General features: G+C 53.0%; 1 protein-coding gene across 1 annotated transcript in view; it reads right to left on the bottom strand.

The window, feature by feature from the left end:
* Positions 1-1,883: 1,883 nt before the first annotated feature.
* ME2 (malic enzyme 2) overlaps positions 1,884-15,067 on the bottom strand; it is a 51,263-nt gene continuing 38,079 nt past the window's right edge. The window contains exons 12-16 of the mRNA XM_054178728.1: positions 12,376-12,518; positions 7,153-7,255; positions 4,572-4,642; positions 3,259-3,357; positions 1,884-2,159 (exon numbers count right to left, since the gene is read on the bottom strand). Coding sequence (XP_054034703.1) covers positions 2,010-2,159; positions 3,259-3,357; positions 4,572-4,642; positions 7,153-7,255; positions 12,376-12,518 — 566 coding nt within the window. The 3' untranslated portion in view covers positions 1,884-2,009. The remainder of the gene's footprint in view (positions 2,160-3,258; positions 3,358-4,571; positions 4,643-7,152; positions 7,256-12,375; positions 12,519-15,067) is intronic.

The following is a 15,067-nucleotide window of genomic DNA, read 5'->3' on the forward strand; positions in this document are numbered from 1 at the left end:
AAATACATTTCTCAGTTTAAATACAACAAAAGTCAGGCCTAGCAAAAATAGATTTAACAAACCAAACAAAAAGGCACCTGTAAAAACATCATATTGTGTGTGCTGGCCTTTCTTTCTCTCTTCCTTCCTACCTACACGCACAGACACAAGCTGCGAGCCACGTGCGCTGCCCGCCTCGGCAAGGCAGCCCTTCCAGCCCCACCGGGCAGCACATCACCACAGTTTGAACTCCCAGCCTTTCCCCTCCACATCACTGTTTTCTGCCTTGATACCATTAGACTTCTTCCCTCGCTTCCCCAGATTCGCTGCCCTCGTTAGCCAACGCATGGACAGAAGCTGGCGGCCAGGCAGTGCAAGCGACACAGGCCACCCCTAAAGGGGTACAGAGACTCTTTGCCTTGTTCTGCTCTGGGCCTGTTCTGCCTTTCCCAATCTCAATGAGGACATGAGAGGGGTGCCTGCCACGGGGTAGATCCTGAGCAAGCTTCACTGTTTGGATTCTGGCTCCAAGTTTGCTAGTGTAGCCCTGTCACGTCCAGCCGTTTCCTTGTGTTTATGTCCTTTTCTTTCTCGCCTTGAAGCAGCAGATTATCTTTATGTCTGTCCCTGATGTACCCCTGTTCTCATTACACAGGCCAGATATAGAGAAGTCACAGACTGTAACTGCCTCTCTGTGTCCTTCTTGCTAGCACAAGATCATGAAGGGCACTCAAAACCCCAGTAGGAACCAAACACAAAAGGAATGTGGACGGCGGGAATCCGTGTCAGAGGTGCAGCGCTGTTTGCCGCAAGGGAAATCTGACTTGCTGCTGTCGTTTTCCCAACAAATGAAACCTGTAAATGGAGTGAGGAAGGTGAAATGATCAACTCAGAGCTTCTAAGCATTAGGTCTTTTCAGTCCTCTGCTCAAACTGAACTGGATTGACTGGACTGAGACCGCAACAAACGCTCAAAGCGCGGCAGATGTTAACAGCTGTCCGCAACGCTTCCACCTCCATCGTCCCCTGCCTGCGGGGCTCTGTTCAAAGAGGGGTTTTGAGGCAGCCATGCCATGAAAGCATCACACACAAATCTTCCTGTGAGAACAGGGGTAGGCAAGGAAGAAAATTAGTCTCAGAAGAAAAGAACCTTCAACAAACCCTCAGGAAATCCTTTGGTACGTCACTTTGGGAGCCCACCGTGGAAAGATCTCCTAACAGGAGACTTCACTAAGTCGCTTCAGATCCTGCCTTCAGGTGATAGAAGTCATTAATGCAGCAGCAGAGCTTTGTCTTTAAGAAGCTGTTAAGTGGTTAGTAGGTATTTCCAGGCTTTCCAAGGATAACTTCTAACTAGTTCCCTGCTCCCCTCACCGCAACGACCCAGACTCAAGAACGACCCAGGACAAAGCGCCGCTGAGGATCCCACCAGGCCGCTCCTCAACGCCAGAGAGCAGCCAAAGCCACCAGGCAAGTCTGGAGGTGGGCACCTTGAAACACCAGGCCAAAAGAAGGAAGTCCATTAGATGGTTAGATTTGTCTTAAGCTGTCTTTTTTTCTCCTTCCTTTTTTTGTCCTCTCTGACAGATGCTCTCTGGTGATGTCACAGACACCTCAGCGTGACAAGAGGAGGACAGTCAGGGGACCCTGGAGAGCAGCAGCCACCAGAGAGCTACAGGTGATCATCAAACACATGGAGCTAAAACATGATTAGAGGGATTCTTCAGCGTGGTGTGGGCTCTAAGCTAAAAATGTGGTGTCCTAACTTAAAGGGAGGGCTCACATTTCTGTGCACCAGGTTACTCAAGGGGGTGGGGGTGGGGAGAGGAGAGGCAGGAGAGATCTACGTCGAGTGAAAAGCAGGGCAGGGAAAGAGGGGGGAAGGGCAAAAAAACAACCAACCCCAAACAGAAGACAGTAAAATGAGTGGAAATAAATTATAGGACTTGAAGATCATGATTTGAATTGGTCTGGAAAAGGGGTCCCTGCAGAGTAGAAGATACTGCCTGAGGAGTGTGATCTTCTGAGGCATCAGTGCACCTTGGACTCAGGCCAGTCGTAGACGTCTGGCATGAAGGACTCGTACTCGTAGGTCCACACCTTGGACCGGATGTAGCGGTTCTTGTCTGCAGGCTCAGGGTAGTGGAAGGCCATGTTGTTAGCATACAGGAACTCCATCACCTGGCAAAGGAGAGCACCAGGGGGTGACCAACAGCCTTCTGCTGCACAGCAGCTTCCACCGCAGCGCCGCAGAACCACAGAGTGGTTTGGGTTGGAAGGGAGCTCCGAAGCTCCTCCAGCCCAACGCCCCGCAGTCAGCAGGGACATCCCCAGCCAGAGCAGGCTGCTCACAGTGCCATGGACCTCACCTGGGATGCTGCCAGGGATGGGGCAGCTCCCACCTCTCTGAGCAGCCTGGCACAGGCTCTCACCACCCTCAGCCTCAAACATTTCTGCCTTCTCTCCACTCTCAAGCTCCCTCTTGCACTTCAAACCATCACTGTCCCCAGGACTCTGTCCCCAGCTTGCTTCCAGCCCCCTTCAAGCACTGCAAGGCCATCAGAAGGTCTCCCTGGAGCCTTCTCTCCTCCAGGCTGCCCAAGGCCAACTCTCTGAGGCTGGAGCCTCCCAGCAGAGCCCTTCCAGCCCTGCCAGCATCGCTGTGGCCTCCTCTGGCCCTGCTCCAGCAGCTCCCTGCCTGTGCTGAGCACTGCAGAGCTGCCCCAGCACTGCAGGGGGGGTGTGAGCAGAGCCCAGCAGAGGGGCAGAATCCCCTCCCTGCCCCTGCTGCCCACCCTGCTGGGGATCAGCCCAGCACAGGGCTGGCTCATGGCCAGATCTGCACCCCCAGCACCCCCAAGGCCTTCTCCACAAGGCTGCTCTGCAGCCCTTCATCCCCCAGCCTGTGCTGATACTGGGGACTATCCCCAGTGCAGGACCTTGCACATGGCCTTGTTGAACCTCCTGATGTTCCCACTGGCCCATCGTTCAGCCTTGTCCAGGTAGGCATGTTCAGGACTCACAAACTGGCTAAAGATAAACACCAGAGTATTTTCACAGTTCCTGAGTGCCTTATGGGGATCTGGAAACTGAGTTTCAGATGTCAGAGGAGGATAATTTTGGCCTATCAAACTGAAGCATCCAACAAACCCTGAGTGTCTCCTGTGAAAGACACACAGGACTGGGGTATTCTGTGCCCAAGCACCTCACTGTTGTGGGTCCCTCTGTGCTTTTCAGCCATTTAATGTACACATCAAACACTTTGATGCTTCCTACTCACCTTGACAGCAATATAAATAGAAACTTCCCTGATATTGGAGAGTGGAGGATAGAGCCTTCCTTGTGCAAGCTCTTCATCAGTCAGCTGCTCTGTCAATGCCTGAGTTAGGAAAACAAACAAGTTCCCTTTACTGCATCCCCAAAAAGATGTTAAAACACCAGAGAGAAGTGAAGTTGAATTGTTCTTTACTACTGGAGTGCTCCCAAAGCACTGCAGTAAGTAAGAGACAGGCAAAGTTCCACCTTCCCAAAGACCAGCTCTTTGTTGACAAAACTCTTCAGTCTCTGCCCACAGCAGTAAATTCTGCTTGGAAGCATTTAGCAAAAGGAGGACTGGTTTCTTTTTGCTGGAGGCTGAGCTACCCAGGACCATGAAGTTCTAAGAGCACAGCATGCTGCAGGATTGTCCATGCTTTTGGCCAGCTGATTCTGCTGTAGCAGGTGCTCCTGCTCCAGAGTGCAAAGCATAGTATCATAGAATCAGTCAGGGTTGGAAGGGACCACCAGGATCAGCCAGTTCCAACCCCCCTGCCATGGGCAGGGACACCCCACACTAGATCAGCCTGCCCAGAGCCTCATCCAGCCTGGGCTTAAACACTTCCAGGGATGAAGTCTCAACCACCTCCCTGGACAACCCATTCCAGGGCTTCACCACTCTCATGGGGAAGAACTTCCTCCTCCCCTCCAGCCTCAATCTCCCCACCTCCAGCTTCATTCCATTCCCCCCAGTCCTATCACTGCCTGAGATCCTGAGCAGTCCCTCCCCAGCCTTCCTGCAGCCCCCTTCAGACACTGGAAGGCCACAATGAGGTCACCTCAGAGCCTTCTCTTCTCCAGACTGAACAGCCCCAACTCCTTCAGTCTGTCCTCACAGCAGAGCATCTCCAGCCCTCTGCTCATCCTCGTGGCCCTGCTCTGGACACCTTCCAGCACCTCCAGATCCCTCTTGTAAAAGGTAGGAGAGGACAGGAGCCTGAGGCCCACGTGCACCCCTGACCACCACAGCCAACTGTGGAACCCAGAGCAGGGGTGGAGGAGGCAGAGCAGGTTTGGTTTTCTGCTAGACTTTCCTATTTGGGAGCTTGGTTTCTGGATGAAGAAGTTGGAACTGCAGAGGAGGTTGATGCTGTTCACCATTTTGTTGGATCAAAGCCCATAAATTCTGTTGGGGATTAAAAACAAACAACCCCCAAACCCAACAACAGAAACCAACCAGGGAATCACAGAACTGCAGCAAGAGTTGAGAAACTGCCCTTGGTGTCACCCACCCTCGTGCCAGAAGCTACAGCCTGCCCTGCTTCCACCCACACTTACCTTAGCAGCCTCCAGGAAAACCTTATCGCTAATATGCCGAACGCTGCTGAGGATCACAGCCAGAGCCACACCTGCAATGGAATCACTGCCACTTAGGGACACATCAGTTATACACAGGCAGCCTGCTGCTGGGAAGCTGCCCCTCACCAAGAATGCTGAAGGGCCTCCCCACAGCTTTCTGCACACATTTGCCAAGCTGCTGCACCATGCGTGCTTCTCGTTGCCCACGAGAGGTGGCTTTGGGCAAGGGGCTGGAGCTTGGCAGCTCAGGCAGGAAAGAGAGAGAAGGGGTAAGGCAGAGAAATATCCCTGATCATAGACTCATAGAATCAATAAGGGTGGAAAAGACCTCAAAGATCATCAAGTCCAACCTATCACCTAACACCTCATCACTAACTAAACCATGGCTGCAAGTGCCACATCCAATCCCCTCTTGAATACCTCCAGGGATGGGGACTCCACCACCTCCCTGGGCAGCACATCCCCATGGCCAATCTCTCTGTCTGGAAAGAACCTTCTCCTCACCTCCAGCCTTTGGCCTTCTTGACCACCTGGGCACAATGCTGGCTCATGTTCAGCCTACTGTCAACCACTAACCCCAGGTCCCTTTCTGCCTGGCTGCTCTCAGCCACTCTGATCCCAGCCTGTAGCACTGCCTGGGGTTGTTGTGGCCCAGCACCTGGACTTGTTGAATGCCATCATGTTTGACTCTGCCCATCTGTCCAGCCTGTCAAGGTCCCTCTGCAGAGCCCTTCAGCCCTACAGCCTCTCCTGTAGCCTCAACTTGTGCAGAGATCAAACCACAGAATGGTTTGTGTTGGAAGATCACCTAGTTCAACCTCCCTCCCATGGGCTGGGACACTTTGCACTAGCCCAAGTTGCTCAAGGCCTCATCCAGCCTGGCCTTGAACACTTCCAGAGGAGCAGAGGGCACAACTTCAAGAGGACATATTGCCACTTCCTTCCTCCTAACCCCCCCAAAACACAAGCAGAAGAACCCACAATGCAGCCACTTTCAAAGCCTTTAACAGAGCCTTATGTTTTCTCAGAAACATCCAGCTGGGTGAGTTCCCTGTGGGCACTTGTGACTGCACACATCTAACATCCATCCTTCACTGGTTTTCCTGTTTTCCTTCCTTCCCTCCTCCCTTCCTTCCTTCCTTCCCTCCTGCCCTCCTCCCTTCCTTCCCTCCTCCCTCCCTTTCCTCCTCCCTTGCTTCCCTCCTGCCCTCCTCCCTTCCTTCCCTCCTTCCCTCCTTCCTCCCTTCCTTCCTTCTTCCCCTCCTTCCTTCCTCCCTTCCTCTCTCCCTTCCCTCCCTCCCTTTCTTCCTTCCTTCCTCCCTCCCTTCCTTCCCTCCCTTGCTCCCTTCCCTCCTTCCCTTCCTTCCTTCCCTCCTTCCCTTCCTTCCTTCCTCCCTTCCCTCCTTCCCTTCCTTCCTTCCTCCCTTGCTCCCTTCCCTCCTTCCCTTCCTTCCTTCCCTCCCTTCCTTCCCTCCTTCCCTCCCTTCCTTCCCTCCCTTGCTCCCTTCCCTCCTTCCCTTCCTTCCTTCCCTCCCTTCCTTTCCTCCCTCCCTTCCTTCCTCCCCTCCTTCTCTTCCTTCCTTCCTCCCTTCCTTCCCTCCTCCCTCCCTTGCTCCCTTCCCTCCTTCCCTTCCTTCCTCCCTCCCTTGCTCCCTTCCCTCCTTCCCTTCCTTCCTTGCTTCCCTCCTGCCCTCCTCCCTTCCTTCCCTTCCTTCCCTTCCTTCCTTCCTCCCTTGCTCCCTTCCCTTCCTTCCTTCCCTCCCTTCCCTCCTTCCCTCCCTTCCTTCCCTCCCTTGCTCCCTTCCCTCCTTCCCTTCCTTCCTTCCCTCCTTCCCTTCCTTCCTTCCTCCCTTCCCTCCTTCCCTTCCTTCCTTCCTCCCTTGCTCCCTTCCCTCCTTCCCTTCCTTCCTTCCCTCCCTTCCTTCCCTCCTTCCCTCCCTTCCTTCCCTCCCTTGCTCCCTTCCCTCCTTCCCTTCCTTCCTTCCCTCCCTTCCTTTCCTCCCTCCCTTCCTTCCTCCCCTCCTTCTCTTCCTTCCTTCCTCCCTTCCTTCCCTCCTCCCTCCCTTGCTCCCTTCCCTCCTTCCCTTCCTTCCTCCCTCCCTTGCTCCCTTCCCTCCTTCCCTTCCTTCCTTGCTTCCCTCCTGCCCTCCTCCCTTCCTTCCCTTCCTTCCCTTCCTTCCTTCCTCCCTTGCTCCCTTCCCTTCCTTCCTTCCCTCCCTTCCCTCCTTCCCTCCCTTCCTTCCCTCCCTTGCTCCCTTCCCTCCTTCCCTTCCTTCCTTTCCTTCCTTTGTTCCTCCCTTCCTTCCCCCCTCCCTCCCTTGCTCCCTTCCCTTCCTTCTTTCCCTTCCTTCCTTCCTTCTTCTGACTGAGTCCTCAGCTTTAAATGCTGGCAACATCTCTCCATGCTGCTGGACTGACTGTGCTTGCTGTAGCTCTTCTTTACTTCATCTGCAGAGAGACAAGCTGTTTTCCATTTTCTTATTTCCTGACTTTTTTGGACTTCTGAATCATCTACAAAGAGATGCCAACAGCCCAGTTTAAAAGGAGGACATTTTATTACCTGGGAATATATAAGCATTGTTTCCTTGGCCTGGTTTGAAGGTTCTTCCATCTTTCAGAGTCACCAGGTCAAAGGGGCTGCCACTGGCAAACAGGCAACGTCCCTGAGAAGCAGAGGAACCATCACAGTCAGGCAGCTTCAAAGGGTGGAGCAAGACAGCCACCATGAAATAAAGGCTAACCAGAGTCCTGCAGCTCCTGGTCAGCTCCAGGACTGAGGCAGGAAGGTTTGTGTTGGAAGAGACCTTTAGAGGTCACCAAGGTTCTTGAGCACACAGCCAAACACACACAACAACAGAACAGCAAAGGGCCCTACTGGATGCCACTGGGTTCAGGCACATTCTTAAATCCCTGGCTGACAGTTTCTGCAGCCTCAGAATGGCAACACCCAAACCCACCCTTGCCAGTAGAGTCTGGAAGAGATGCAGGGACCATGAAACATCTGCATGTGTTTTTGCAGCTGCATCAAACACCTGGAAAGCAAAGGAGGTGAGCATACACCTAAAACTCTGCAGCTTTCTAAAGCCATCTCTTTGGTTTTCCATTCACTGCTCTTCAGGACAGCAATGAGTTGGAGGACCTACTCACACACAAAATAAATGAGTATGTGTGTGTGTTAACCATCAAGGGGATTTGGAGGTCATTGTCCCCCTGAAGCCAGCACTGGTGAGGCTGCACCTCAAACCCTGGGTTCAGTTTTGGCCTCCTCACTCCAAGAAGGACATTGAGGAGCTGGAGCAGGGCCAGAGAAGGGCAACAGAGCTGGGGAAGGGTCTGGAGAGCAGGGCTGGGGAGGAGCAGCTGAGGGAGCTGGGGGTGTTGAGGCTGGAGAAGAGGAGGCTGAGGGGAGACCTTCTGGCTCTCTACAGCTCCCTGAGAGGAGGCTGGAGCCAGGTGGGACTTGGGCTCTGCTCCCAGGGAACAAGAGATAGGACAAGAGAACACAGCCTCACATTGCACCAGGGGAGGTTTAGGCTGTCCCAGGCTGCCCAGGGCAGTGTTGGAGTCCCCATCCCCGGAGGGGTTTCAGAGCTGTGTAGCTGTGGTGCTGAGGGCCATGGCTCAGTGGTGCCCTGGCAGGGCTGGGTTAATGGCTGGACTTGAAGATCTTAAAGGTCTCTTCAAAGAAAATGGTTCTCTGATTTGATGATTCTAACCACAAGCCAGGACCCACCACTGCAGGGACTGCACAAAGACAGCTGAGTAACAGCAACAACAAGGAGACTGAAACAGAAGTCTGGTAACAAAAGGTCAGCTGTTTACTGATGGGTGTGAGGGTGAAGGCAGGGACTGCTGTACCATGCTGAGAGCTCTGAGGACTGAATAATGCAGTTTGCTTCCCCTTCCTTTGAGAAGGGTTTTAATCATCACCAAATATTAAAACAAATCCAGAGCTTGTGGTGTGAAATGTACCCTGCAGATAAATGACCCTCTCCTCAGGCAGCAAAACCCCTGTAAGCAGAAAATCACAGGCCCACAGGGTGTTAGGGGTTGGAAGGGACCTCCAGAGATCACCCAGCCCAAGCCCCCTGCCAGAGCAGCACCACAGAACCCAGCACAGGGCACACAGAACACATCCAGACAGGGCTGGGAAGGCTCCAGAGAAGGAGACTCCACAACCTCTCTGGGCAGCCTGCTCCAGGCCTCTGGCAGCCTCCCAGGGCAGAAGTTCCTCCTCAGCTTGAGCTGCAACCTCCTGGGCTGCACTTTGCATCCCTTGCCCCTTGGCCTAGCCCAGGGTGCAGCTGAGCAGAGCCTGGCCCTGGCCCCTGCCTCCTGCCCCCCAGCCCTCAGCTCTTGAGAGACATTGCTCAGATCCCTCTCAGCCTTCTCCTCTGCAGCCTGAACAGCCCCAGGGCTCTCAGCCTCTCCTCCCCAGGCAGTCTCCAGTGCCTTCAGCATCCTTGCAGCCCTGCCTTGGACTCTCTGCAGCAGATCCCTGTCCCTCCTGAGCTGGGGAGCCCAGAGCTGGATGCAATATTGCAGGTGAGGTCTCCCCAGGGCAGAGCAGAGGGGAAGGAGAACCTCCTTGGATTGAGGGACACACTCTTCTGAATGCCCCCCAGGTTCCCATTGGCCTTCTTGTCCCCCAGGGCACATTGCTGTGCCATGCAGACCTTGCTGCCCCCCAGCACTCCCAGGCCCTGCTCCACAGGGCTGCTCTCTTTTCTTCCTTTAGAGAAACAGGTTGAATAACATTACTTTACAGTACTTCAGGCTCTCTTTTAAGGGTGACCACACTTGAGCACAAATTGCCAACAAAGCCCACAACTCAGGAGCTGTGCTTGAATGCTTGGGGCATATCCCTGATAACAGCCTGCTTGTGGGGGAGCAAAACACAGGGATGCACAGAACAATGCTAAAAGAAAGCACAAGCAAAGCCCAGACAGCAACAGGATGGCACAGAGGGCACTGAAGACTTCATCAGGCTTCTACAGGTGCCATCTAGTGGAAAAAGGGCAGGGAATAAAAGGTTTGTGGCTCTCTTGATTTCCTTACTGACTTCCTAGTTTTAGCCCAAGATTTCCCACCAGCAGGGGACTGCTCTGTGGGTAGTTACACAAAGAACAAGTGAAAATGAGGCTGATTATCCCTCTGACAGTGCTGCTGGCTTCCTTCAGCCTTATGCCAGCTAAGCTTGGCTGTATAACTAAGTCTTGCTCACCTTCTACCTGAAGTTGTGGAATCTGACTTACTAGAAGACTGCCCACTGCTCACTCTCCTGGCTAAAGTAAGTTATCCAAGAGATAATTAAGCCACCCCTAATTTAAAAGCATCCTCATTTACTGTTAGAAACTAAGGTCCTGCCTGGACTCTTCTGTAGCAGGAGTCCCCTCTGAGCTGACAGGTCCAGTGGCACTGAAGAGAACCTGGGAGCCAGCTGGAGATGATGGAGTTTCACCTTCTGTGGTGTGAGGCTACCAGTGCTGGGGTTGGAATGTTGGAAACTGAGCCACACCAGGAGCAGAAGTGAGGAGCTCATAGCTCTGCAGCAAGAAACAAGAAATTATCTCCACCCACTCCTTTTTGTATGAATAACTTGATTTGAGGGGGAAAGAAGGGGGAAGGGGGGGAGAGAGGAGGAGGGAGAGGAAGGAGGGGAGCAGAAAAAGGAGGGGAGCAGAAAAAGGAGGGGAGCAGAAAAAGGAGGGGAAGGGAAAAGAAGCCTTTCTGTGAGGCCCAACCCTGGAGCCTTCAGGCAGGCCCTATAGAGACAGGAGAGATCAGGGCAAGATGGAGCCTACAGTGGAAAAGTTTCTTCTCTCCCTCTACTCAGTCCTAATGAGGCCACATCTGGACTACTGGGTTCAGTTCTGGGCTCCATAGTTCAAGAGAGACAGGGACCTGCTGGAGAGAGTCCAGCAGAGGCTGGGAAGATGCTGAGGGGCCCTGGAGCAGCTCTGGGAGTGAGGAGCAAAGGCTGAGAGCCCCTGGGGCTGTGGAGCCTGGAGCAGAGCAGCCCCAGAGGGGAGCTGAGCAATGCTCAGCACGAGAGAAAGGCTGGGGGGCAAGAGGCTGAGGCCAGGCTCTGCTCAGTGGTGCCCAGGGACAGGAGAAGGGGCACAAAGTGCAACCCAGGAGGTTCCACCTGAACATGAAGAGAAAATTCTTTGTTGTGAGGGTGATGGAGGCCTGGAGCAGGCTGCCCAGAGAGGTCTCCTCTGGAGAGCTTGCAACCCCCACTGGGCATTGTGCTGCTGGGCAAGCTGCTGTGGGTGCCCTGCTGGAGCAGGGAGGGTTGGACTGGGTGATCTCCAGTTCCCTTCCCACCCTACCCTCACCATGCTGGGGTTCTGTGAAACCACTCACTTCAAACCCCAGCCTCCAGCATCCCATAGTGTCAGAGCTTTGAGGTACAAAAGAAGGTGAGTTTCTTCCCAGTCCACTCATTTCAGCATTTGGTGGTGCCAGTGTCTGAGGCAGAGAAGCTGTGAGAAGGGAGCAGGAGGACAGGGAGCCAGCAGTGACTCCTGCACTGGAAGCATGAGTCCTCAACGGGTCACTGCTAATGAGTTCTGACCTGCAGACACCAGGAAGTGACTGAGTACCACACAGAGCTGCTGCACTGCTGCAAGGGCATTACCAGCTGCAAGGACTCTGCTACCCTTGCAAGGCTGCACCTAACTCTCTTATTACAACACCAAGACCTCTCTCTCAGAGCCCCCAGAGAATGGGAAAGCCTGATTCTGAGACATGCCAGAGATCTAAGAGGAACTAGGGTGAAACAGCCCCTTCAAGCCATGCTGCTGGCACACTCTAGCCAGAGAGGCTGACTGGGCAAAGGAAGGACAGAAAAACACCCAAACAATTACTGCTCAGGTTGGGGGACTCCTGTCAAGCAGAAAATGAGGAGGGCTTTCTGAGTGCTCTCTCCCTTGTTGCTGCTGCAGGCAATGGGCCTGGGAAAAAGGCTTTATTTTGCTCTTCCTGACTCTCAGTGCCCTGCATTGCAATTTCAGTTCACTGTGGCCATGCTCAGAGTTTCCTAAGGGAGGTTGCAACACAGCTGGACAAGGACTAGAGGAAGCAGGAAACAGGGATACAAGACAGAGAGGGAGCCCCTGCAGCTGCAGTGAGGGATGCAGCCAGCACTGCCAGGTCACCCCCAAACCATGGCCCTCAGCACCACAGCCACACAGCTTGGAAACCCCTCCAGGGATGGGGACTCCACCACTGCCTTGGGCAGCCTGGGACAGGCCTTGACAACCTTCTGGGTGGAGAAATGGTTCTTGATACCCAACCTAAACTGCTCCTGGCAATATGGAGGTGTTGATTTGTAACTGTGGCTGTCTGCAGAGAGATGCAATTGCAAGTATTCTGTGGTACAGCTCTGCAGTTTCCTTTGTACATCATTGATTTGGAGAAGAGAAGGTTTGGGGCTGAGTAGCTACCCTGAAGTTTATAGCTGGGGGTACAAATATCATAGAATCAATTAAGGTTGGAAAAGGCTTCAGAGATCACCAGGTCCAACCTAATAGCTAACACCTCCTGACAACTAAACACAGCTGGACAAGGACTAGAGGAAGCAGGAAACAAGGATACAAGACAGAGAGGGAGCCCCTGCAGCTGCAGTGAGGGATGCAGCCAGCACTGCCAGGTCACCCCCAAACCATGGCCCTCAGCACCACAGCCACACAGCTTGGAAACCCCTCCAGGGACTCCACCACTGCCCTGGGCAGCCTGGTGCTGGGCTGGGTGGGAAACATCTCTGAGCACTCCATACCTCTGTGAGTGTGTATGCTTCCTCTGCTGTGCACTCAGCTTTCACTGTAGGGTTACTCAGTGCAAATATGATGGGTCTCTCGTTGATAGCAGCCATGGCTTTGATCACATCCTGAGAGAAGAGTCGCCCAGCCCCTGCAACTCCTGGAGTCAGCACAAAGCCAAAGCACACACACGAAAAATAAGATCAAACAGGATAAGGTAAAATGGGGTAGAACAAAATGGGGTAAAACAAAAGGGGGTGAACCAGAGGGGGGGAGGGCAGAGGTGGGGAAAGCAAAAGGGGGTGAACCAGAGTGGGGTAAAGCAGAGGGGGGTAAAGCAGAGGGAGTTAAACCAAAGTGGGGTAAAGCAGAGGGGGGTAAAGCAGAATGGGGTAAAGCAGAATGGGGGTAAAGCAGAATGGGGTAAAGCAGAGGGGGGTAAAGCAGAGGGGGGTAAACCACAGGGGGGTAAACCAGAGGGGGGTAAACCAGAGGGGGGTAAACCAGAATGGGGGAAACCAGAATGGGGGAAACCAGAATGGGGGAAACCAGAGGGGGGTAAACCAAAGTGGGGTAAACCAAAGTGGGGTAAACCAGAGGGGGTAAAGCAGAGGGGGGTAAAGCAGAGGGGGGTAAACCAGAGGGGGGGAAACCAGAATGGGGGAAACCAGAATGGGGGAAACCAGAATGGGGGAAACCAGAGGGGGGTAAACCAGAATGGGGTAAACCAGAGGGGGGTAAACCAAAGTGGGGTAAACCAAAGTGGGGTAAACCAGAATGGGGTAAACCAGAGGGGGGTAAACCAGAGGGGGGTAAACCAGAGGGGGGTAAACCAAAATGGGATGGAATAAAATAAAATGGGATAAAATAAAACAGGATAAAATAAGATAAAACAAAACAACAGAAACCAACATGACAAAATAAAACAACATAAAATAAAAAAAAACATAAAATAACAAAACATAAAATAAAAAAAAACCATAAAATTAAATAAAAATTGAAAATAAAATAACATAAAATAACAAAAAATAACAAAATAAAATAACATAAAATAAATAACATAAATAAAATAAAACTAAATAAAACAAAATGAAATAAAATGAAACAAAATAAAACACCACAAAATAAAACAAAAAAAAACCCCCAAAATAAAATAAAATAAACCAAAATAAATACAGAACCACCACTTGACTGCCACAAGGCAGATAACAGCAACTGCAGACCTGAGCTCGTGGTCACCCCTGAAGCTTCCCCACTCAGAGCAAAGCATTGCAGCCTTTTCCTAGCAGCAGGAAATGCAAACCAGGCACTGCTCTGCAAATCCTCCTTTCTGACAGCAAGGGATGTCTTCCAAAAGCCTATCCTTTGGGTTGGTTGTTTGGGGCTTTTTTTGTCTTGATCTGTGTAAAGAACACTTATCACTGCCCTGGATAAGCATGTGGGAACCCCAGGCTCTTCACAGATGATGGACAGTGGCATCGAGTGCAGCCTCAGCAGGGTTGCTGATGGCACCAAGCTGTGTGGGGCAGCAGACAGCTGGAGGGAAGGGATCCATCCAGAGGGACCTGGGCAGGCTGGAGAGCTGGGCACAAGCCAACCTCAGGAGGTTCAACAAGACCAAGGGCAGGGTCCTGCAGCTGGGTGGAGGCAATCCCAGGCACAAATCCAGGCTGGGCAGGGACTGGCTGGAAAGCAGCCCTGAGGAGAGAGACTTGGGGGTGCTGGTGGAGGAGAAGCTCACCAGGAGCTCTCAGAGTGCACTTGGAGCCCGGAAAGCCAACCAGAGCCTGGGCTGCAGCAAGAGAAGTGTGGCCAGCAGGGCCAGGGAGGTGATTCTCCCTCTCTGCTCAGCTCTGGGGAGACCCCACCTGGAGCACTGTCTCCAGTTCTGGAGCCCCTATTGCAAGAGGGATCTGGAGGTGCTGGAAGGTGTCCAGAGAAGGGCCAGGAGGATGAGCAGAGGGCTGCAGCACCTCTCCTGTGAGGACAGACTGAAGGAGTTGGGGCTGTGCAGTCTGGAGAGGAGAAGGCTCTGAGGTGACCTCATTGTGGCCTTCCAGGATCTGAAGGGGGCTCCAAGAAGGCTGGGGAGGGACTGCTCAGCATCTCAGGGAGTGATAGGACTAGGGGGAATGGAATGAAGCTGGAGGTGGGGAGACTGAGGCTGGAGGTGAGGAGGAAGTTCTTCCCCATGAGAGTGGTGAAGCCCTGGAATGGGTTGTCCAGGGAGGTGGTTGAGGCTCCATCCCTGGAGGTGTTTAAGCCCAGGCTGGATGAGGCTCTGGCCAGGCTGATCTAGTGTGGGGTGTCCCTGCCCATGGCAGGGGGGTTGGAACTGGCTGATCCTTGTGGTCCCTTCCAACCCTGACTGATACTATACTATACTATGATTCCTCCTAGCTGGGTGTTAACTCTGCAATGCAGCTTCCCTTGGTGCAGGTTATAGAATCACAGAATTGTTAGGGTTGGAAGGGACCTCAAGGATCAATCAGTTCCAACCCCCTTGCCACAGGCAGGGACACCTCACACTACATCACTTATTAGATCAGTTATTTCTGACTGCATCCAAGCACACAGGTGAAAAACACATCCAAATGGTTGGTATGTGTACCCGCAGCTACAGACTTCAGGGTAGCTACTCAGCCCCAAACCTTCTCTTCTCCAAATCAATCATGAAGAAAGGAAAGTGCAGGGCTGTGCCATGGAATG

The sequence above is a fragment of the Dryobates pubescens genome, chromosome Z (genome assembly GCF_014839835.1).
Source record: "Dryobates pubescens isolate bDryPub1 chromosome Z, bDryPub1.pri, whole genome shotgun sequence".
NCBI lineage: Eukaryota > Metazoa > Chordata > Aves > Piciformes > Picidae > Dryobates > Dryobates pubescens.